The following is a 22,805-nucleotide window of genomic DNA, read 5'->3' as shown; positions in this document are numbered from 1 at the left end:
CGCTTTCGTCATTTGTTTGTTTGAATGGTTGGGCGCGCTCCGGCCGAGGTTTATACGGGAACGTGCCAACATCGTGCCGATCCAATTCAAAACGCAGGGTGCCAACAAACGCGAAAGGATTTCATTGTTAGTTACCATGAGCACCAGAAGATATTGTTACATTTATGCTGCGAACGAAGGTGAAGCGATGTGAGGCAAACGTGTAAAGGTAGCACACATATATTCCAGCAAGAGAAATGTGCCATTTAGCTTGAACTTTCATTGTGCATCATGTCTAACCCATCCACTAATGTGCATGATGTTCTGGTGTGACAGCTACTTTCACCAACAAATATCACAATTCGTTTTTATTGCGTTTTAAATTCCTCTGCTGAAACGTGATCTACACAGACAATGTGGGAAAGATTTGTCAGAACTCGGTCCTATTCAGGGTTTTGGTTTAGATGGTGACCTGAAAATCTCCCAGTGTTGTAGAAAACCTTGAAAGCAAGCTATAATGCATCATAATCTTCCTTGTTTCCTAGAAACCGGTGTAGATCAGCAGTGAAAATCGGAAAGAATAATTGGAATCCAACACGAATCAAAATCCCTGGACGGCGACAACAGCAACCAACACATCTCATAGCACAGAAGCGGCCGATGTGGCTCCATGAACCGTTGTCACTTTCAAAACGAATGAAGAACCTCACCGACCGGATCGCTTTAAAGATCCGTTTCCTGTTTTGGTCTGGCTCCGTGCGCTGTACTTCATTGAATCCGTTGCCAACCAAAAAGGAACCTCACGTTTGCCGTCAGTTGGCTTACTGCTGGAACGTCCAACATTCCCTGAGAGTCAGCCATTGGACCAACGAAGCATTGCACAAAATATGCTCATGAATAACGATTATTAAATTCGGATTTCATTTCCTTGCTTTATTGCATCTATTCTCCGCGACTTCTGTCGGTGTCATTTGCATTCGACATTCGGAATACAGCAAGGAGTACACACACAGTTTTTCAATGTTGTTTGACTTTTTCATCGTTTTCTTATCCTCCCCCAATGTCTGCTGCACTCCGTTCGTCAATGTTTCTTCATCAATCACTAACCAAAAAGGTCATTTAGTAACTGATGCTATTGCACGTTGGTACAAGACAGTCGATATTCGTATAAAATTATGGTATTTCAAATTTAGAAAAAAATATAATAAAAGAAACTTATTTGAAATGAAATATGATTGATCCATTGACGATCACAATACCTCAAGGATTTTGAGCCAAAAATGCCTTTTGACAGATTTGACAGATCGGATTGTTTTGATTCTAAAAAATACTAAAACAGTTTAGTACAAATTAGAACATTTAGAACAATTCTTTTTTATTTCACAATGGCGTTCATTTGCTTGAATACGGTCTGCTAGAAAAAATTAAATGTCCCTTTATTCGTACTCGACTTTCCCATCGTGCACTCAATCGTAAAGCAACACAAACACACTGCCCCCCGTCTCATCGATAGTCACGTTGCAAGATAATTCCAATGCAAAAAACAAGAACGCAACGTACTATATTCATTGCGGCAAATTTACCTTGCACGAAGGAAATCGAGCCATCAGTAACTCAGTTTTGCTGAAAGTTGTTATTCATTATGCGATGGCTACCAGTGGAGTAACCAAAGTACGAAATAACATAGCCAAACCGTGCAGCTCCCATTCCCTGCAACGAACTATCTTTTTCCCACAAAGTATCCGATTATGTGTTGGCAAGTTCTAGTTGCGATTTAAGTTTTCACAACCGTTTGCCGTGAAAGTTTATCGAATCCTTTCACGGCACCGTCAAGTCGTTACAGCTTCAAGCGAACGGCGTAACAACGATGCAGTCTAGTAAACGGCACTAAAAAATAACTACATAAGAACCCTTTTCATTTCACTGCAACATCGTTGCATTCCGTTGGGCAGACTAGAAAAACAGACACTCGCACACCCGGCCAGTGACTGATCAAGTTAGAAGCGAGTGAGCCACCCCACAAACGTGATGCTGCTGCACATGGATTTTTCCATGTATTTCCCTACAAACGAATAATACGATAAAGAAGCGATGATCGAACGAGAACCAGTGCAAACACTCTGCTGTTTTGATCCCTCTGACGCTGAAAACAAGATTAGGAAACCATCATCGAACTAAAAGCTTTCGAGGCAAAGCAGAGCAAAAACATGCTAACAAACAAAAGCATTTCAAGCAAACGCGATGGAAACTGTTCTATCCGGACCGTTTTTTTTTTGGTTCAGGTATAACAAATAAACAGCAAGAATGGTTCGTGCTCTAGTTATGATGCACAAAGGACTCACTTCACCGGCTCTTGAAACTAGTTCTCCTTTTTCTTTATTGTGGCCAAATCTGCAATAGAAACTTCCGAAAAGGGATTTGCTATTTGTCACAAAACATGGACGACATTTGCGAACAACGCAACGATAGAGTAAAGGTGAAAATAAGAAATTTATTTTCTTTTCGTTGTGAAAGGTTGCGGTCATTTCTGCAAAAAAAAATAAAACACAAACGTTTATTTGCTTTGAATACAGTTCCGCTCTATCCATATATCATCGACATGTCCTAGACGAGGTTGCGCTTTTTTTCGGTACATCCTTCAAGGACTCCAATTTCAGTACGTATGGATACGAACATATACATAAGTATGCACACATCAACACCAACAAAAAAAAGCTAACACGAAGTATAATCTCAGTAGGTACACTCCTCACAGTAGGTTGGTTCATTTGGACCTGCTCCAAGGGCGTGATACGGTGTCAAGTACTTGCAGTGGGCTTAAGAAGAGCTTCCCATCTTTCCATCCACAACGACGGAAAAATCTTGTCACAGCTGGGGAAAAAGGCAAAAGCAAGCAGCTGAAGTAATCGCACATGGTGAGCGTTTCATGGGCATCTGTAGAAAGAAAGTCGGCACCAGAACTTCACATTGTTCACAAGCACGGCGCCTGAAGGGTAGATCAGCGTACAGCCGCAATGCAATAGACGTTAACCAAAGCTAGCTCAAGGTCTAACGCATGAAACTATAAGCAATATTGCGGGGTAATATGACAAATACAGAAATACACAAGAAATTGGTAATCGTTTTATGCTTAACTTTTAATCATGTTTATAAAACAAATCTTCAAAAATCTTTAAAAATCCAACTTTTTATGCGGATTGCACAATTTCAGGCAATATCTAAAATATGAAAAACGCCTAAAGTTATGTAAGTAAATGCTCATTTTTCCTTTTCATATCGATATAAAGTGCCTTTAAAGTGCCACCATAAAAAAAGCATTTTAAAATGACCCGTTTTTAAATTACTCTCAAATTAATCGCCTTTAACTATATTCCCTGCAATGGCCCTGTTGGTGCTTTATGCAAATAATTTACATAATGGTCGTCACACACATCCACAGAAAGGTCAAAAAGCATTGTAAATTACCGGTTCAATCATCACCGCACGAGAGAGCAAAAGCATATTACACTGGAGGGTTTTACCATTGCCTGCATGGACAGTAATTGTGAATTTGCCGAGTAATCTCGCGTAATGGTAAGCATGGGCAAAGGAAGTAAAACAATTCCAGCGAGCAGAAAAAAAGCTGCTGCTGCTGCAGCACGAGAACTACATCACATCGTGCGACTCTACTCAGCATGAAATCAAGAAAATATGCAAATAACCAATCAGCATGCATGCGCCTGCTAACACTTGGGGACCAGGGGAAAAAGAATCATAATTTTCTCATACTAGCGAAAGGCAATATAATCTAGGACACCACGAGGGTAAACACGATGGCAAACCATTTTCACGCATCTACCATTTTACACGCACTGCCGTGCCGTGCCACGGGAAAGGCACAACCTCCGACCTTTTTTACTAACCGGTGGTAATAAGTATGATTCAACTTTTCTTGTGTGGTGGCGCGAGCGCGCGCGCGCGCGTTCTTCCGTTCCTTCGAAGGAAACCCTTCAATTTTGCCATCTAACTTTTCCCAAGAGGGCTCCAGCGAGTCTCGCCGTGCGTTACGCCGGATGCTTTTCCCGGTCAACCTTACATGCAAACAATGAACAACAGGCAACACACGGAAGCTTTTCAAGGATATGTTCTATTCGTTTGCAAATGTGCGAACAGCAGGATCTTGGTTTAATATCCGTGTTCGGATATCGATGCAGGCAAGCTAAAGTTTGGCCGCAAACCTTTGTTGAAAAGCGCAGCAGCAGCATCAGTACAAAATTTGGAGCAAAATACAACAAACACAAGGCAACGAAAAACGGCTAAGCAAACACTGCCCGGACGAGCCGAAAAGGGGTTTTTCACTTTTGCACATGGGACGACACACGTGTACGTACGTGTACGCGCCCCCCTCCCCCCGATTCGTATCCTTTGGCCATAAACGATTCGCTTTCCTTACTACAACCGAACCACATTGTTACCGTTCCGGTGCAGCTTGCGCTGGCGGGTGGTAAAAAGTTGGATTAATTTTCTGAATTATAGCGCCCATTAATTTCCATATTACATAATTATACGCATACTGCTGGGGATTGGGTTGGATATGGTCAAGGTGGGGCTCTAAGGGAATCTCATTGGCATATTTGCACGTACGAGCATAATACGTACGAGACCTTCCTTCGGAGGGCTACACAACCATCACGAGCGATGGAAGTGATATAAAAGCTACAAAAAAAACCCTCCCTCTTCACTCACTACACACCTTTGAGTGGGTGAAAAGGTTCACACTGTGTGGTCGTTGTTATTTTTGTAGGTTTTTTTTCCTTTGCTTTGTACCTCTGTAACGAAAAGTAACGAACCTTCTTTCCAGCCGATTCTTCATGCCGATGTGAGCCGCATGGCCAAACTGCAACGCGGCCGTGGCGATAAGTGTCTGCTGGTACGCATTCGACCGAGCGAAACAGCTTGAAGTAAGAGATTATTCGTTTTAGCAGCACACACCCGCACATTTATTTCGCGCCATAAGCTAAGCTCCAAAGGGAGCACAAGTTTTCTATAATGTTAAACGAGTCTATTAGGTTATGAGTAGAGAGCATTATAGTGGACAGCATTTACTCACACCGAGCAAGTGGAGCGACATTTTCGGCCCTGCCATTCAATTAACTCGCAGCAGCAGCATATGCGATGGATATGGGCCAAAAATTGGACGGTAGAATTAATAACCCATTTTAATTCATTTTGAAACAGGATGTGTCTCAAAAGCTGCGATATTCCGCTATGTAAAAAAATAACCACACTATCGTCAAAGTCATTCTGTCATGGCAGGCGTTTCGCGCCATAAACCTCATTTACAACACTCCTAAAAGTATGCAATCCGTACGACAAAATGCCTAAAGTCATGCAATCAATCATGAATAAACTACTTTTTTATAATCTTGCAATGCAAATAGATCTATAAAATTTATTTTTTCATATTATTTTAAACTAAAATATAAAATATAAAATATAAAGTATATCGAAAAATATACAACAAAAATATAGAAAAATAAAAATCCATCATTCTGCTTGAAAATACAATGGTTCAGTCGGAACTGACACGGGAGTTCTGGTTAGGAAAATTGAGTTTGCGTTCAACGATGCACATCCTGCACCGAACGACTTCACACTGGCGTACAGAAGTAGAATGAAATGGGTATTTTCCTGTACATGCTTTTCTTCAATTCGATATGGAATGTTGCACATTCTAATGAAATTGTCATTCAATTAGAAATAGCAACAGAGGGGCTTAACCCAATGCAGAACATTCTGTAGAAAGAAGCATGTGACTTGGCGCTTGTTGAAAATCGGTTGTCACAGTTCATCGAGTGGTTTGCCAAAAATGGATTTCGATTGGGCAATGATTTGGTCAATCGAATAACCAGACGCTTTGACACATAATTATGCCTCTAAATAAGTTTCTTTGCCTGTGCACTGGTTTTGGATCAATGAAGAGAACCATGTATCCACCGGAGAACGGTGCAAATGGTTCATTTATAGTTTCGCTCATATTTTGTAATGAAGTATAAATACGATTCATTCCTTAAAAATTACTCCAAAACCGTTTAATACTTGGCTTGGTTTGCTGACACGATTGAACAACCACCAGAGTCAACCATTCCAAACGTAATCAAATCATTAATCAACAGCTTTCGTTCTTTTCGCTTTCCACCCACTAAAACTTATCGCTTCCACAACATACTCGCCTATCAGGAATAGGAGGAAAACTTTGCTCACGAAATAAATAAACTAGAACCACTGCCGACCTGGGTCGAGAAGACAATCTTGATCATCGACACGCAAAACTAGTGAGCACTCCGTCGGAGAACGTATTCTCAAAGACCTGAAAAAGAGCGTGGAGGAAACATTTCTCGCATTTTTTGCCAATGACTTCTACTTTCTAAAATACCAAATATGCTCAAAACACGCGTCCACAACATTCAAAACAGTATACCCTCCTTTTGCACCGTGTCCTGGGTGCTGGGAGAAGCTTTAGTATCCTTTCTGATTGCCAACCTAGGGTTCTTTTGATTAAAGAAAAAAAAAAGAATCTAACATCGAGCTACAATTAAGGGGGGTGGTACAATACAACTCCTTCCTACGGAAAGCTTTCCCCCAGAACCCCGCATAGGAAGTAGATAGATAGGCATACAGTTACCCACTAGCGACCCGAGTGCTTCACAACAAGGACAACTGAATCCTCTTACTATCGTCTGAACGGCGAAAATATTACGATTTTTTCTGTGCTTCTTTTTTTTCTTCGCTTCATCGGCTGATGTAGGAATTAATTTGCATATTCCTGTATCAAACTATCGCAGCGTGCTGTCGGCTTCCGTTTACCGCGACCTTTTAACCTTATATTGCCCCAAAAACATTCGTTAATGTGAAATATGTTTCTATTTCTACTTAAGAAAATTAGATTCTCCTTCCGCTGTGTTTGCAACGATAAAGAAAACATTTTCTGAATTCAATATTTATGACAACGTCTTTATTTCTTCCGCGCTGTGTATTTTTTTCTTATGACCTTCACCAAAGTGATAGAGACTAACACGATGAAAAGCATATAATGCACCCCCTGCAGCTCTACACAATGCAAAAAAACCTTTTCACACATAATAATATCCTTACGTATAATAAAAGCAGGAAACTACATCAATTGACTTTGTTGCGTGCCCAACGCGCGCATAAACGGTTCGTTGCAAAAAAGCTCAAACGTAGCGTTTTTTGGTAACAAAACATTCCTAACGCCACAGAAGCGCTGACGCTTTCCAAAACATTCTGCACCGCGGAAGCGCTAGCCGTCGGCGTACGCGAGGCATGGCCGTTCTAGTTACGTCGTCGTAAGTAGGTTAGGGTTCCTACGTTCAGGTGCAGGTTATGTTTATAGGAAGTAAGTAACAAATAGGAAGTAAGTAAGCAAAATAATAATAAGTTAAGTTAAGCTTGTAAACCAATTCTTGAGTATATAAGGAGTGCTCGCACTCGAAATAAATTAATTGCAAACCAGAACTAGAGAGTTTCGCTTCAGCTTTCAAGCTTCCAGGTTTCAGTTCACCCGGGACGGCTCGAAGTGTTGGCAACCCAACTCCCCCCTCTTGCGGCATAGGTTCTCGATCGCGAAGAACAACTAGCGGAGAGGTTTGTCATTTCGACTTGGGAGACGGGATCATCAACAGCGTTCGAGTTCGCTCCCCATCGGTTGACGGTTGGGGCTAAGGTTCAGAGTGGCCATTTCCTTCGCTTGGCCGAACCTGTAGTCCGCCGCGCAACATTGGTGGCTCCAGAGAGGAAACTCACCTCATCTCTCACATAGAGAGAAACAAGCTCACAGGAAGCTTACCCCATCTCTCACATAGAGAGAAACAAGCTCTATTTTAGGTGTTGAAATTAGGATATTTTACACTATTCAGAAAATTTGAGCTTGCATCATGACAACTCCTTTCGTGGATAACAAGAATGGCCATTGCCGTCTCTGCGTTATGCCAGACGACGAGGATGACATGATCGCCTGCGACGAATGTGATCGCTGGTTCCATATTAAATGCACCAAGTTGAAGATTAAGCCAGGCGTTGACACTCCTTGGATTTGCATTAAATGCACAACTGATCGCATAAAATATGCATCAAAATCAGCTGAAAATGTGACCATGTTGGAATTGGTCAAAGCTTTACAGCAGACAACCCTTCAAGGGCAAACGCAATTGAAGCGATCTACGCTGTTAAACTTACCGTACTTCGACGGAAAGTCGAAGGACTGGCCCAAGTTTAAACAAGCGTTCGACGAGACGACCAGGGAAGCTCAATTTAGTTCCTTGGAAAATCTCAATCGGCTGCAACGCTTCTTAAAGGGCGATGCAGAAAGAGCCGTACGATCTCTTTTCCTCGATCCCGACAATATTCCGAAAATATTGGAGCGATTAGAGGAGCAATTTGGTCGGCCAGACCAAGTGTACCAGGAAATGCTGAAAGATGTGTTAAGGATCAAGATTGATAACCAATTTAAAATTCCTGAACTTTCAGACGCCTTAGAAAATTTAATAACCAACATGAAGGTTTTAAATAAAAGCGAATATTTTCGTGATCAACGTTTGATCAATGAGCTTGTCAGTAAATTTTCTACTGACAAGCAAATTCGCTGGCTGGAACATAAAACTGAAGTGGAAAAGGGCAATAGGGTTGTAACGTTAGAAGATTTGAGCGACTGGTTGGTTCCTTGGGCAAGAAACTTACGACAGTTAGTAAACAAAAGCGACCGTACACGTAACCCGATTAATTTTCATAGAGACTTTAAAAATCAAAGAAAAGGAAATGTTAGAACCGCCGCTCCTATAGTAGAAAACATAGAAGTTGCAAGCAAGACAGTTCGTAACTCACGTGACTACACGGCGGATAACAACAAAACTCTGCAAGGTCAATCGAAATCGGTCATCAATAATCGTCATGAATCAACGAACGACCGTGCATTCTCCAAGCAGAAACCACCAGCTACAGCAAAACGCTCTTCAAAACACCCGGCCGTGTCAGCAAAGTTTGAAAAACAACAACAACATGCTTCTGTCTGGCCAAATCCATCTTCAAGCAACTCCACTATAACGAAACAAAAAATGCGCACTGAACAACCATCCACTATGTCAACTCAGCAAGAAAAGTTCCAATCGAAGAATGACAAAGAAAACTGCATCGATAAATTCGAACTCAAGAATGAGGCGGACACCTTTGAATCTACTCAATCGAGCCAGCAAGTGTACTACCAAATAGTTCCTGTTACCTTACGAAACGGAAATATCAGCGTGAAAACCTTCGCCTTCCTGGATGGTGGATCATCGCTAACTCTGATTGAAGAGACCATGGCGGAGAAGCTTAACCTACAGGGGCCCAAAAATCCATTCATAATGACTTGGACCCGGGACTTGCATGTGCAAGAAGAAGAAAGTCGAATAGTCCGATGCCAAATAAAGGGCAATTCAGAAAAGACTGAATTCCTCCTAGATGGAATCCGAACCATCCATAATCTACAACTTCCACGTCAGACCATCGATGCCAAAAGAATGGCAAAGGCCTATCCCCATCTCGCCTTGCTTCAGAAACGTAAACTTGTTACATCCTTTACAGACGCATATCCAACCGTTCTTATAGGACTGAGGCATAGTCATCTTATGATTCCCTACGAGCGTAAAATGGGAGGCCCGAACGAACCCATGGCAATTCGAACCAAACTTGGATGGGTAATCTTCGGCACAGAAGAAGACCAGGAACTAGGTGACACCGAACACCTCATGATCCATCAAAACGAGGAAATCATGAACCAGATGATTCGACAGTACTTTTCCATAGAAAACTTCGGAGTAAAATGTGTTGAACCGGTAAGGTCCAATGATGAAGAACGCGCCAGAGCCATTATTCAACAAACCATAAGAAAGAAAAACGGTCGATATGAAGTAGGTTTGTTATGGAAACATGACGAACCGAAGCTCCCGAATGGACGTAACAATGCAGTAAATCGTTTACGTAGCTTGGAAAAACAGCTGACAAAGAACCCAGACCTCAAAAACTGGGCACAAAAAACCTTCGAAGAATATGTAGAAAAGGGTTATATCCGTAAACTGACCGCTCATGAAGAAGCAGCAAAAACATCGAAAACGTTCTACCTGCCCCACTTTATAGTAGTAAATCGCAACAAACCTACGCCCAAGCCGCGTTTAGTATTCGACGCGGCAGCAAAGGTAAACGGTGTCTCTCTTAACTCGCTACTCCTAACCGGTCCAGACGAAATGGCTTCACTATTCGGAGTTCTAGTGCGTTTTCGTGAAGGAAATGTGTGTGTTACTGGTGATATACAAGAAATGTTTCACCAGATCAAGGTCCGTCGCGAAGATCAAGACGCTCAACGCATTCTGTGGCGTAATTGTGAGGAAAGAGAACCCGACACGTATGTGATGCAGGTGATGACGTTCGGAGCGACTTGTTCTCCGGCTTGTGCGCAAATAGTGAAAAATACAAACGCGGAAGAGCATAAGGAGACACATCCTTATGCATTTAACCCCATAATACGGCAACATTACGTGGACGATTACTTGGACAGCTTCCACACCTTGGATGAAGCTATCACCACCGTGCGTGAAGTAATTGAAGTGCATCAGAATGGAGGTTTCCACATTCGAAACTTCACCTCAAACAAGTGCGAACTACTGAACAAGATCCCAATTGAAAGAGTGCAGAAAAGAAATGAAGTGGTGAATTTCGAGGAAAAGAACGCTGAATTCGAGAAAATATTAGGTGTTCAATGGCACACATCTACGGATCGTTTCATGTACAAAGTGAACTTTACTAATATTGACGTACACAAGAATCCTACAAGACGAGAGGCTTTAAGTTGTGTCATGAGAATGTATGATCCCCTTGGCTTAATAAGTCACCTAACTATCCAGGGCAGGATCCTCATGCAAGCTATAACTACTGCGTCGGACTCGTGGGACGAGCCCATTCCCAACAAACTGGAAGCTAAATGGAAAGAGTGGTTGAAACTAGTGTGCAGTGCAGAGCAAGTTAGTATCCCTCGGCAAATTGTGGCTCCCAGTTGTAACGTAGCGGAACTTCATACATTCGTCGATGCATCAGAGGAAGCATTTGCTGCATGTGTGTATGCCAGATCGTGGTCAGGCTCGTCATATGTCGTCAGGCTGGTAGCAGGTAAATCACGTGTTGCTCCAATCAAAACTCTCTCCATTCCACGTCTGGAGTTGCAAGCTGCAGTGCTGGGCGCGCGTCTAACTGAAGCAGTTAAGAAGGAGCTTCGAATCGGCGTAGAACGAACGGTATATTGGAGCGATTCTAGTACAGTTCTGGCATGGATCAACAGCAATCATCGGAAGTATCACCAATTTGTTGCCCACCGCATCAGTGAAATTTTAGATTCCTCTTCGGTAAATCAGTGGCGATGGGTTCCTTCCAAACAGAACCCAGCCGACCTTGCAACCAAGCTTTCGAACGATGAAGTTATGTGGTTCAACGGACCAAACTTTCTGAAGAACAATGAGGATGATTGGCCGCAAAAGATACCCATATCTACTACTGATGAAGAGAAACGAGTAGTAGCTATCCATCGAGTAATTGATTCGGTAATACCAGAGGAGCATTATTCATCATGGGAAAAGTTATTGTCTCATTCGACCTATATGAAAAAATACATCGATTATCTGCGAGATAAGAATAACTTCACGAAAAGTATAAATCTCCAAGATGTGATCTCGACCAGAAATGCCCTGTACAGAAAAGCCCAATGGGAAGGGTTTCCCGAGGAAATGACGTCCCTTACGAAGGGGGAGCCCGTCAGCCGTAAAAGTTCGCTGAACAAACTAGCTCCATTCTTGGATGAAAATGAAGACGTCAGCGATAACAATTCTATTCAACACCACCCCCCGCCGAAACGACGCATCGCCCCATGCTCATGGGCCACGAAATTGTTATTAACCACAACAATCCTCAGCGTCTTATGTTCATCCCTCGCATACGATGTACAGCCAATCACCCAAGGAGGACTCGTGTTTACTCATCTTGGAACCTGTCTGGTGCAACGTGGAGAAGTACTGAGAACTTTCGAGACGGACGTTCAACCACGGCAGGACATCAGCAGGCTCCACAAGGTACGATTCGAATTGGAGAGGCTCCGCGACAAAGTACGAAGTCAACCTTCCGTCGATCATGCCCTACACGATTCGGTGGCCATGATACGCCAACAGACGATAGCTGCTGAACGTGAGATCTGGTACGTAGCACGTGGATCGCGTAGGGTCAAACGGAGCGGCGGATTGTTAGGGATGATAAAAGGAATGATATTCGGTGGAGACGACGTAGAAGATGAATTGCATCGCATGCAAACAGTCGAAGAGCTTAAAAATAAGAAACTGTTCGGTACCCTCGATGCGATCAGCGAAAAAACGGTTAGGATCGCTGGAGATTTCGCCAATCGCACCGCCACACTAGATAGGGAAATCGCGCTAGCTAGCGACGAGATCAAACGTGCTCATTGTTCGTAGCTCTAAAGGGTGCTTGTTAGGGACGCGTGTGGTTTCAATGATTGCTCTACTCGGACTGGTTTATTCTCTCTAAATTTTGTTCTTATTCTAGTTCTTCTTTGTTATTCGTTAATTCAAAGTTCATTATAGCATCTCCCATAACTTAGTATAAATGTAAACATCCAACACTCATGTTAGGATAGGTATCATCCAGCACACCCTATTGGCCCATCAGTTGGTTGACAGTATCATTCGAAAGTACGACCTACTGAGAACGGAACCTATAGCTCCTGGTGATCTTGCTAAAATCTATTCCCATATCGAAGAAGAACTTTCTACAGATGTCATGATTCTCAAAAATTTAACGTCCATTGAAATTGAGGAAATGGAAAATCGTATAATCATTTCCACCACAGTAACTATTGTCGAAAGAACAGTGTACGAAGTATTTCGGGCATACGCAGTGCCGGATGAAAGAGATAGAACAATTGCCGTTTTTGAAAACGCTTTGATCGCTGCTAGTGAATCAAAGCAGCATTTTGTTCCTCAAACTCTTGAGAAAATAAACCAGACACATTTCCTGACTTCTCAGCCATTTTTGGACAGTCAGGAGACATGCGTATCTGGGAAACTTTTCATGACGAATGGGGTCAAATGCGAGACTACGAAGATATCGAAGCCTTACTCTGAACTCATACGCATGCACGAATCCAATTCCGTGTTGTACTACGTAGACGATCTGGCCAAGGTTGTTCTTACATGCAAGGGACAAAAGGTAAAATTATCAAACACGGCCGGCATAGTGAACTTAGGAAGTGATTGTGCGATTAAAACGGACAGCAAGGAAGTAAGAGCTACGATTATAAGAGGAAGAAAGAAAAAACTCTTCTTCCAAAATAATCAAATCCAAGAGCCATTAGGTCAAACGCTAATTCCAACTGAACACTACGCTCTCGCTATTGCGATTTCATTTAATGTTTTGTTGATCTTAGTAGGAGTTACCGTCGGGGTAACGTTCTACAGGGGAAGAAACAAACAAGACGTGCCTATCGAACAGATAGAAATAGAAGTAATCGCGGAACCATCACCTAACCCAACGGAACAACCCAAACACAAGTTCAAACCACCGTTTAAGCAGCGAAATAAGGTAATCCTAGGATCGAATTACGAGGGGGAGAATGTTGCGTGCCCAACGCGCGCATAAACGGTTCGTTGCAAAAAAGCTCAAACGTAGCGTTTTTTGGTAACAAAACATTCCTAACGCCACAGAAGCGCTGACGCTTTCCAAAACATTCTGCACCGCGGAAGCGCTAGCCGTCGGCGTACGCGAGGCATGGCCGTTCTAGTTACGTCGTCGTAAGTAGGTTAGGGTTCCTACGTTCAGGTGCAGGTTATGTTTATAGGAAGTAAGTAACAAATAGGAAGTAAGTAAGCAAAATAATAATAAGTTAAGTTAAGCTTGTAAACCAATTCTTGAGTATATAAGGAGTGCTCGCACTCGAAATAAATTAATTGCAAACCAGAACTAGAGAGTTTCGCTTCAGCTTTCAAGCTTCCAGGTTTCAGTTCACCCGGGACGGCTCGAAGTGTTGGCAACCCAACTCCCCCCTCTTGCGGCATAGGTTCTCGATCGCGAAGAACAACTAGCGGAGAGGTTTGTCATTTCGACTTGGGAGACGGGATCATCAACAGCGTTCGAGTTCGCTCCCCATCGGTTGACGGTTGGGGCTAAGGTTCAGAGTGGCCATTTCCTTCGCTTGGCCGAACCTGTAGTCCGCCGCGCAACAGACTTGTTAAGTCATTAAAGGTTTGATATTCATGTTTTTTTATATACTAGTTAACACTTAACAGTTTCCACCGAGTTACCACATTTCAATCAACTTCCCATAAAAAGAAATATAAAAAATAAGATTATGCCACATTGTGTACTTCATCTAATCATTCAGCCTAAATTTATGCAATTAGATATATTTTTAAATCCGATTACCGTGAGCAATAGATTTGTGCAAGAACACTCTTATAAGAAATAGAGTTTTCTCAAACAACTTTCTCAAAAGAGAGAAATATGAATTTGGCACATTCGCCTAAAGGTATGCAATATTAAAAGAATAAAAAAGAAAAATGTTTTAAATTCATCACACTCATGACAGTATATTCTGGATAGAGATGAGAATAACAACTCTTTTTAGTGAGTTAACTCAGAGTGAATGAGTCGTTATTAGAAGTCAGCTCGTTTCAAGACTCATTTCGGAGTCATAAAGAAAACCGGCATAAACGTATAAGTTAAGGTTCGGTCATTTTACTCACTCATGAGTCGAAGCATGTAGCCGTGATGAGTCGAGTTGCAAAAAGAGCAAATAGGTACGTGAGTTGAAAAGAAAATGTGGGAGTGAGTTGAACGAAAATGTGCAATTTTTTTTTTATTTTTTATTCTTTTTTTGTTTAAAGCATTATTTGAGTGAAAAGAAACTTATTTGAACCAATTGGCATTAAAAAAAATCAATTTAATTTTTTTTGCAAAATTTCTCAAAAAAATCGTAAGGGGTAAGCCTTATGAAATTTTCGAGTTAAAAATTTTTTAAAATTTTTTTTCTGATTTTTTATCCTTTTCTTAATTTAAAGCATTATTTGAGTGAAAAGAAACTTATTGGAACAAATTCGCATTTAAATATATCACATTTATAAATTTTGCTAAATTGCTCAAAAATGAGGAAAATTTTACATTTTCTCAAACAGGGTATGGAACTTGGTTCCTCGAATAACTTCCGACACAGACATCTCAGAGCATGGCTGTCCAAGAAGAAAATGTAGCCATTGGTGCCATCTATCGACCACAAGTTAAAGATTGGCGATCCGTTGGATACCGACCGACTTATAGGCAAAACTTGGTGAAAAATTAAACCTTTTGAAATTTTCAAATTGTTATAATTTTTCTATTTTCTTCCAGTTTTTTATTCTTTTTTTTAATTTAAAGCATTATTTGAGTGAAAAGAAACTTATTTGAACCAATTGGCATTAAAATAAATCAATTTAATTTTTTTGCAAAATTTCTCAAAAAAATCGTAAGGGGTAAGCCTTATGAAATTTTCGAGTTGAAATTTTTTTTTAAATTTTTTTTGTTATTTTTTACTCATTTTTAATTTAAAGCATTATTTGAGTGAAAAGAAACTTATTCCAACAAATTTGCATTAATATAAATCAATTTTTAAAATTTTTTAAAATTACTCAAAAAAAGCTAAGGCTATAGCCTTAGGAGCTTCTTGGAGGCCCTAAGCGGAATTGCAATTGGGCCCCAAAACTAAAGAGAGTCGCACTGAGTTGAATCAATAAAAAGGATTGTTATTCTCATCTCTAGTATATTACAAAAATATTTCACTTTTACTCAACATACGTATGAGCAGCATCGCTTAAATCAAATGATATAAAAGATCTGCAGCAAATTAACCAACCAAAAATGCACCTCACATGCCAGACATGGTAATGTTTCAACATCATGTCCAACCATTTATAAGGATTAAAACGTGCTCGCGATCCACTCCCACCACCAACAAACGGCGGCAAGGTGTGAATAATGATTACGATGAAATAGATATAAGCGTGTAAAACTTTTCAACTTACCTGAGGAAATGGGAGCGGCCGCTTCCTGCTTATCATGTCGATGCAATGCAGAAGAGTCGGGGGGCGATAAGTGGCACAAGATGTAGCAGACGATGTGGCGATGGTGCAGCAGCCGAAGGCGCGTTGACGGATGCGGATGGATGAAAATAAACGACTGGCGCGTAGATCAGAAGCCGTGAAACACAGGTTGGGCTAAAAGATCATCCCATTTCACACGGCAAACGATGAGACTCTAAGCGTTCAGAAGTACTGACAGAAGGTAAGAATCTTCTGAAGGAGGTGTTTTTCGGCGAGGATACTTCGACTGCTGACGAGAAACTGTCGAAAACGCGAAACACCAACAACGCGCCCGATTACACGTGTTTGTTAATACTGTTTTTAGTCTAACTCATCTTTGATGCACCAAGCTTCTTCATACATTTAACGTTGAACTGAATTTACATGTTGTGTTTTTATTTCTTTGACACGAAATTTGCTTCCTTTTTCAGTAAACCCAACCAATTATGTCGAACAGAAACGGATATACACAATTTAAAAAACACACATCTCCAGACATAGGAAAAACAGTTAATGAAGTATTTTAATTGGCTTGAAATTCTGTCCCACCGGGTCTGTGCTGCCCACATTTTGAAGAGACGGAAAGTTGCATCTATCGCTTGCTTGCACTGCTGCAGTATGTGTCTAGCAATGTGCAACTGCAGAATTTTGCAATGTGGAATGCTGCATTGAGAAAAAAACGTATCTGAGCTATTCGAAAAATTAAATCCAACTGCCCTCCAAATCGGGCGAACTGACCTAGGAAGAAGATGAACACTCCTGCCGGGTAAAATGTACGATAGTTTTCCCTACAGCTGGAGGTGGAAGTTTTTACGCTTTTCTTGAGCAGTTTTTTTTTATTTCGCTTCTGTTATTAAGTTCCACCACCAATGTTGTGTACCATGTTCTCTGATTTATAATCCCTGTCGCCGCCCAGTATTGGGGACGATGCCAAGGTTCGTTTACTCTGCTTGGCCCATTGCCAGCACTGTGACTTGCTTTGCCTGCTCGAATAAAAAACAAAAACCACACAGGAAGGGAGAAATTTAAGCCGGAACACAGCGCTCAAAATGGAGCCAGCCAGATTGCAAATATGAGTGATAAAACGCACAAAGACTGTTGGGAAAATTCACACCACCCAGGGGCTTTAATGGGCGGAAATTGAACAGACAAAGGACGGCAAAGAAAACCAACAACAAAAAAAGCTACAATAATCCTGATCGGTTTCCATTGTTTTCGCCATCGAACAAGTGGAATTACTCGATCACGAACCGAAAACCCAAACCTTAAGCCCACAAGGCACTGAACTACCGTGGTAAGTTAAACGCAATTAAACCATTTCACCTTACTAACTCGATAATGATGACCAATTCCTCTCCGTTATCTTTCCTTTCGGTTCCGTTCTGTCTCGCCCTAACAACAACAAAAAAAGACTTGCGGTATCTTCCAGAGGTCGCGAGATGAGCGTAGCTGCAATTAAGAAATTAGGGCAGGTTAGTCCTCCCGCCGGGTATGGCATAGCCGTAACGCAAGCAATTAGTGAGAAGTTTTATTTCCTCACTATCTTATTGGTTGTTTTTTTATGTTTTGTTTTCGTAGTCTACTACTGTCCTAGGTTTGCCCGCAATAGGAGATCTTGAACCCATGCACAATGAAGGAGAAGTTTGAATGCCTGTTGAAAATTTCGTCCAGCCATTGGGATTCTACCAAAAAGGAATGCTACTAACGAACAATTGCCACTAATTGTCTGGTGATTAGCTAAAAGTTTTTTTTATCGAAACAGGTGAAAAATTATCTAAAAATGTCGTATGGAAATGGAACTCTTTTTAATCTTGTAATATACAACCAGTCGAAAAAAGAGCGCTAAGCTTCGATTTTCTGTACGTTTTACTATATTTTTTCTACTGAGAAGCTTCCTGTGCTGCGTGTTTCTTATTTAATCAACGTATAACTCCCCAAAAACATGGGACATAAATTTTGAACAGCAGCAAACAATAATAAATTATAATAAACTATATCGTTCCGCAAAAAAAAAACCATAATCGATCGTTCTCCAACTGCCAGGAATAGTGGAAAGGAAGCGGTGCTACGAATCGGATTTGATGCAGAGTTTTCCCAGTTGACAATGTTGTCCAAAAGAACAATTAATCCGTGAACAACTTCACATCCCTGACTCATAGCTCTTGGCCACAGTTTTTAAACCTGGTACGCCTAAAAGTATGCAAACTGTACGACAAAAGTTACGCCTTAATATAAATCTATCAATAAAACGCTTACTTCCCCGTAACAAGCCTGTCGTGTGGGTCTGGTCTTTTTACGTTACTGTATCCGATCAGCGAGTGCGTCCACCAGATATGGCTCCATCATGTAGGGATGACGAAAAATGGACAAAACGATCAATAAAACCCGCCGGACCGCTCCACCGGCGAGGTCGACGACTATGACACGGGATTGGATGATACAATATATAGCGAAAAAAGCATTGGTTTCCATGGGTAGTTGTGGATCCGGGCAAGAGAGGTAAGAGCGGAGAGCAGACACGAGGTAAAACCAAACCGCTCCCTGGGACGGAATTAGAATGCCACTGATTGGAGCCGGATTATTGATGTTAACTGGGGGTCGTCGTCGTCGACGTCGCCGGCGACGTTTTAGCATGGGCTCTTGGCAAAAAAGATGACAAACGGAAACGGACCGAACGTTCTACCGCACGTGTGCTGCTTGTGGCCTTTTGTCCTGCCTCTACCCGCGCGTTCAGTTTCCCCTTCCCCGTAGGGTTACCAAAAGCGGCTAAAACCAACCACCAAAAAAAAAAACGAGGACATCGTTGGAAAGATTGTAGGATAGCTTGCTCGCCCCCGGTACGAAAAAAACCAGATCCGATCCGATCCAATCCAATTCATAGAGACGACCTTTCCTACCCGTCTTGATCCTTAGACTTAGATCCCAGTGCGAGGTGTTTCTCCTTTCATCGAACGAACAACAACCAAAAAAAAACACACATCCACACCCACACACACAACATCTGTGGGACCAGGACGAAGGACGAATTGGACCAAAAAATCAATTCGCTTTTCACACATGTGATGTGATTTACGTGCGTGCAAAATTTCGGGTTTACTTTCTCTGTCCTGTCTCTCTGACTCTCTCTCTCTTAACTCCCACTCTGGTAACTATCTACTAAAAGTCTCCCCAAATATATCGGAGGTTTTCACCCATATCCATATTCAAATTATTGATTGATTATTTAAATTCGTAACAAATCATTTCGGTGCTATTTTTCTCATTCTCTCGTGACACTGCTGGCTCGTTACGTATACACGTTTACATTTTGGAGGGGGAATGTGTTCTATTTGGAAGTCGGAAGGACAAAAAAAAGGGCATGTAAAACCAACGAACCGAAATGAGCTGTAATGTTTATTTTTTTTTCTTGTGCAAGGAAGATAAACAATTGAGGAAAATTGATTGCCCGCCTTGGAAGATGGGAAATTGGATGAAAAATTACCATCTATTGTCGATGGTTCGTATGTGAATTATTGGGTCACACATGTGAAGTTGGTTCCTTTTTTTCTGTACTAATTCTTAATCATTTTAAGAACTTTTTCAAAGAAGCTAAATTTTTGGATGATTATTTATTCATTCAGGAAGTCATTTTATGAAACTCCTTTAAATTGGGTTTCTTTTTAAATCAATATATGTACTATCGTCGACGATGTTACATAAACTGTCAACATTTTACTATCCATTGTTGCCGTACTCGCGACAACTTATCTCGATTCACATCCCGAACGATGTAATTTATCGCTAAAGCAGTAAAGTTACCGAGTAATACACCTAATATCCCCATATGCTACAAAGTATCTACGTACAAAAATCGCTCCATCGCTCGCATCGGGCAGGCATTTGGTGAGGAAGTAGCCGAAGCCTTTTTGGGGGGGCCCAAGGAAATGGGATGATCAACCCGGGACCTACGTCCACTTACGAACCTAATTACCCGAGCAAAAACCCATTAACCGTTAGACCGGTACTAATGAAACGTCAACAGACGTCGTTTCTTCAGACGCGAATGAGTAACTCGACCGGGTACGAGCGACTAGAATATAATACAGTACACGGTGCTATTCCACCAGTAAACATCGATGGAACAACCAAACCTTGCGTCTCCTTCCCGTCGTCTTTATAAATTGGACGGGTATCTGATAGCAACACACAAGTCAAAAAGTGACTTTCGCTCCCAAATTCTAAGGCACAACAGACAGAATTAGAAAACCATACCTCAACAAAAAAAAGGAATTCCCCCATAAGTGACAAACGATGTTCCGGGTTTTCTGGATCGTGGTGTACTTTCCGTTTCTGTTTGTATAATTGGCTCGTTACTTTTTTACAATTGGTTTTTTTTTCTTTGGTTTGTAATATCTCGTTCTTATCACATAAATGAATATTTTTCTTATTTTTCATAATATTCCATTCATATTTAACACGTTTAATATTCCTATCTTGTGTTCTTCTTAACTCGTATTTTTTTCCAAACACCTTTCTACATTTTTTTCTTAGTTATATAGTTGAATTTACATTATATTATTATTCAACTATTGAATATCTTTCGCGTATTAATACTTTCTTAAAAATACATTTTTCTTATTTTTCTGTTCTGTTCTTACATGTTTTCTATTCTTTTTCAATGCTTTTATATTTTGTATTTCACAATCATACTTATAGCCACGTATGATAGTCGAATATCGCCTTAATCCATTTGAACATATTTATACATTTTATTTTTCTTGTCATTTCATTTGTTTTCCATTCCAACCCCCTCTTCTCTGGTCGCGCTTTTGTTGTTTCATTTGTTTTTTTTTTTACAATAATTTGATACTCCTTATCCTGGGTTGGTTCATTCGTTCGTTCGTTCGCTTTCGGTTTGTGAGGCCCGAATTTTCCCGCCTATTTTACGGCAGCTTCTCCCTGTTGCCGCACCCCTCCCTTACCATTGCTGATGCAGGGGAAAATTATACCATTCTTGATGCCTTTTTCTCGCCCCTATCCCCAGCGTTTTCAAAACTACCCCCGAGCATTAATCCACCAGCAAAAAAGTATAGAAGGGGGCCTTTGCAATCGAGGCCTATGGCGGACATACGGCAGCGTTCGGTGTGCTGCCGGCCCGACGATATGCCCTCGCGGAATTAAATGGTCGAAAAGAAAATTCGCTTCCTCGCCACTCGCCAACGTTAGCGTCCGCGTTGTGGCACCCTACAGGGTGAATTGTTTCCTGGCGGTACCCATCAGCCGAAGGGTGGCCCGGGAGTTAGAGCGAGCTGGCGAGTGCCGTTTTGCACACGGAAAACACGCCGTGTTTCGGTTTCATTCTCGCGCTCAAACATTTGTCGCCATCGTCTTCGTTCGCCGGCTAAGTTTAATGTGCACTCTCTTTACCTTTTTTTCCTGTTATTCATTCACTTTCCTCCCCCCCACCGTAGCCCTAGCCCTAGAGCAAATGTAAACTCCTCCATCCCTGGCGCAACCAGAAACGAAGGTTTGGGGGTATGAGGGGTGGTTTTTTTTCTTCATACCGCCTCTTGTTTGGCATGTCATTTCCTTGGGGGCAAATGCAGAAGAACGCAAAGACCGACCGACCAGAGTCGACAAAAATCGACTCCGATGATCATCATGATGATGATGACGAGGTTTTGAGGGTAAAAGGTGGAAACACGGGGGGGAGGGGGGTGTAGCATTTCGTTGTGTGTTGGAGGTTTATGTTGGTTAAAAAGCAAATACAACCCCTACCCCCAATTTTACACCCCTCATATACACACACACACACACATACACACATGTATGGATGGATCGGGAGGCGCAACTAAAACACGAGTTTTGCTTGATAATTATAGAATTGAGCGAAAATTTCTCTGTGACATTTTGGCATTTACGATAGCGCGCTATGGGCCACTTCGGTCACCGGCTATGCCAACGTGTGACCTGTGCATGCGACGGGGGAAAAAATCCAATTCCCTGGCAGTGCGAAGGAGCTAAGGAAAAATTTGTATGTACATTCGCAAGGATTGGTTTCAATTTTTGAATCTTAAGATCGGTGAAACATCGCTAGCAAAATACGGGCCAAAAACTTAACTTATTCCCAGCGTGAAGAAGAAAAAACAATAATAATAAAAATCTTGCAAGTGCTGTGAATGCAAATTCAACCAAAAAAAAATAACACAAACACAGCGAACGAACTGAACCATTTTGTGTTTACTTAATGCGATTTGTTTGCTTTTCGTAAATATTTTTTCTAGCAGTATGTTATTATTTTTCGATTTCAGAACAACACGAACACAAGTCGGAATATTTGTAATGAACGGAACCCCCTTTTCGATTTTGAATTTTCGACATTTTTTTTTTTTTTTTGCTCAGTTAGAACGGCCTGGCCGTATCAAGACTTATTTTACCACGTAGCAGGATAGTCAGTCCATGCTACGGGGAGACGGTCCGGATGGGATTTGAACCCGGTCCCTGCCGTGTGGACGGGCGCCGTTTTTCACATGCACCATCGGGCCGCCCCTATTCGACATTATTTTGAACACATTTTTGAGGTGAAAACTCTTAAAACCTTCCCGCCATTTTTATCTCGACCGAAAAGAAAAACAAACCGATTAGGGGGTG

At 41.5% G+C, this 22,805-nt stretch overlaps 2 protein-coding genes across 6 annotated transcripts in view; both read right to left on the bottom strand.

The window, feature by feature from the left end:
* Positions 1-22,789, bottom strand: part of LOC125768624 (neuronal calcium sensor 2) — a 96,421-nt gene extending 73,632 nt beyond the window's left edge. Inside the window, exon 1 of the mRNA XM_049436561.1 lies at positions 16,119-22,789. Within this exon, the coding sequence (XP_049292518.1) occupies positions 16,119-16,154 (36 nt within the window). The 5' untranslated portion in view covers positions 16,155-22,789. The remainder of the gene's footprint in view (positions 1-16,118) is intronic.
* LOC125768625 (neurocalcin homolog) overlaps positions 1-22,805 on the bottom strand; it is a 116,898-nt gene that overhangs the window by 91,509 nt on the left and 2,584 nt on the right. The gene's annotated exons all lie outside the window — the stretch shown is intronic.

The sequence above is a fragment of the Anopheles funestus genome, chromosome 3RL, assembly GCF_943734845.2.
Source record: "Anopheles funestus chromosome 3RL, idAnoFuneDA-416_04, whole genome shotgun sequence".
Classification (NCBI taxonomy): Eukaryota; Metazoa; Arthropoda; class Insecta; order Diptera; family Culicidae; genus Anopheles; species Anopheles funestus.
The sequence above is the reverse complement of the archived record's forward strand: the minus strand, read 5'-3'. Positions and strand labels throughout refer to the sequence as shown.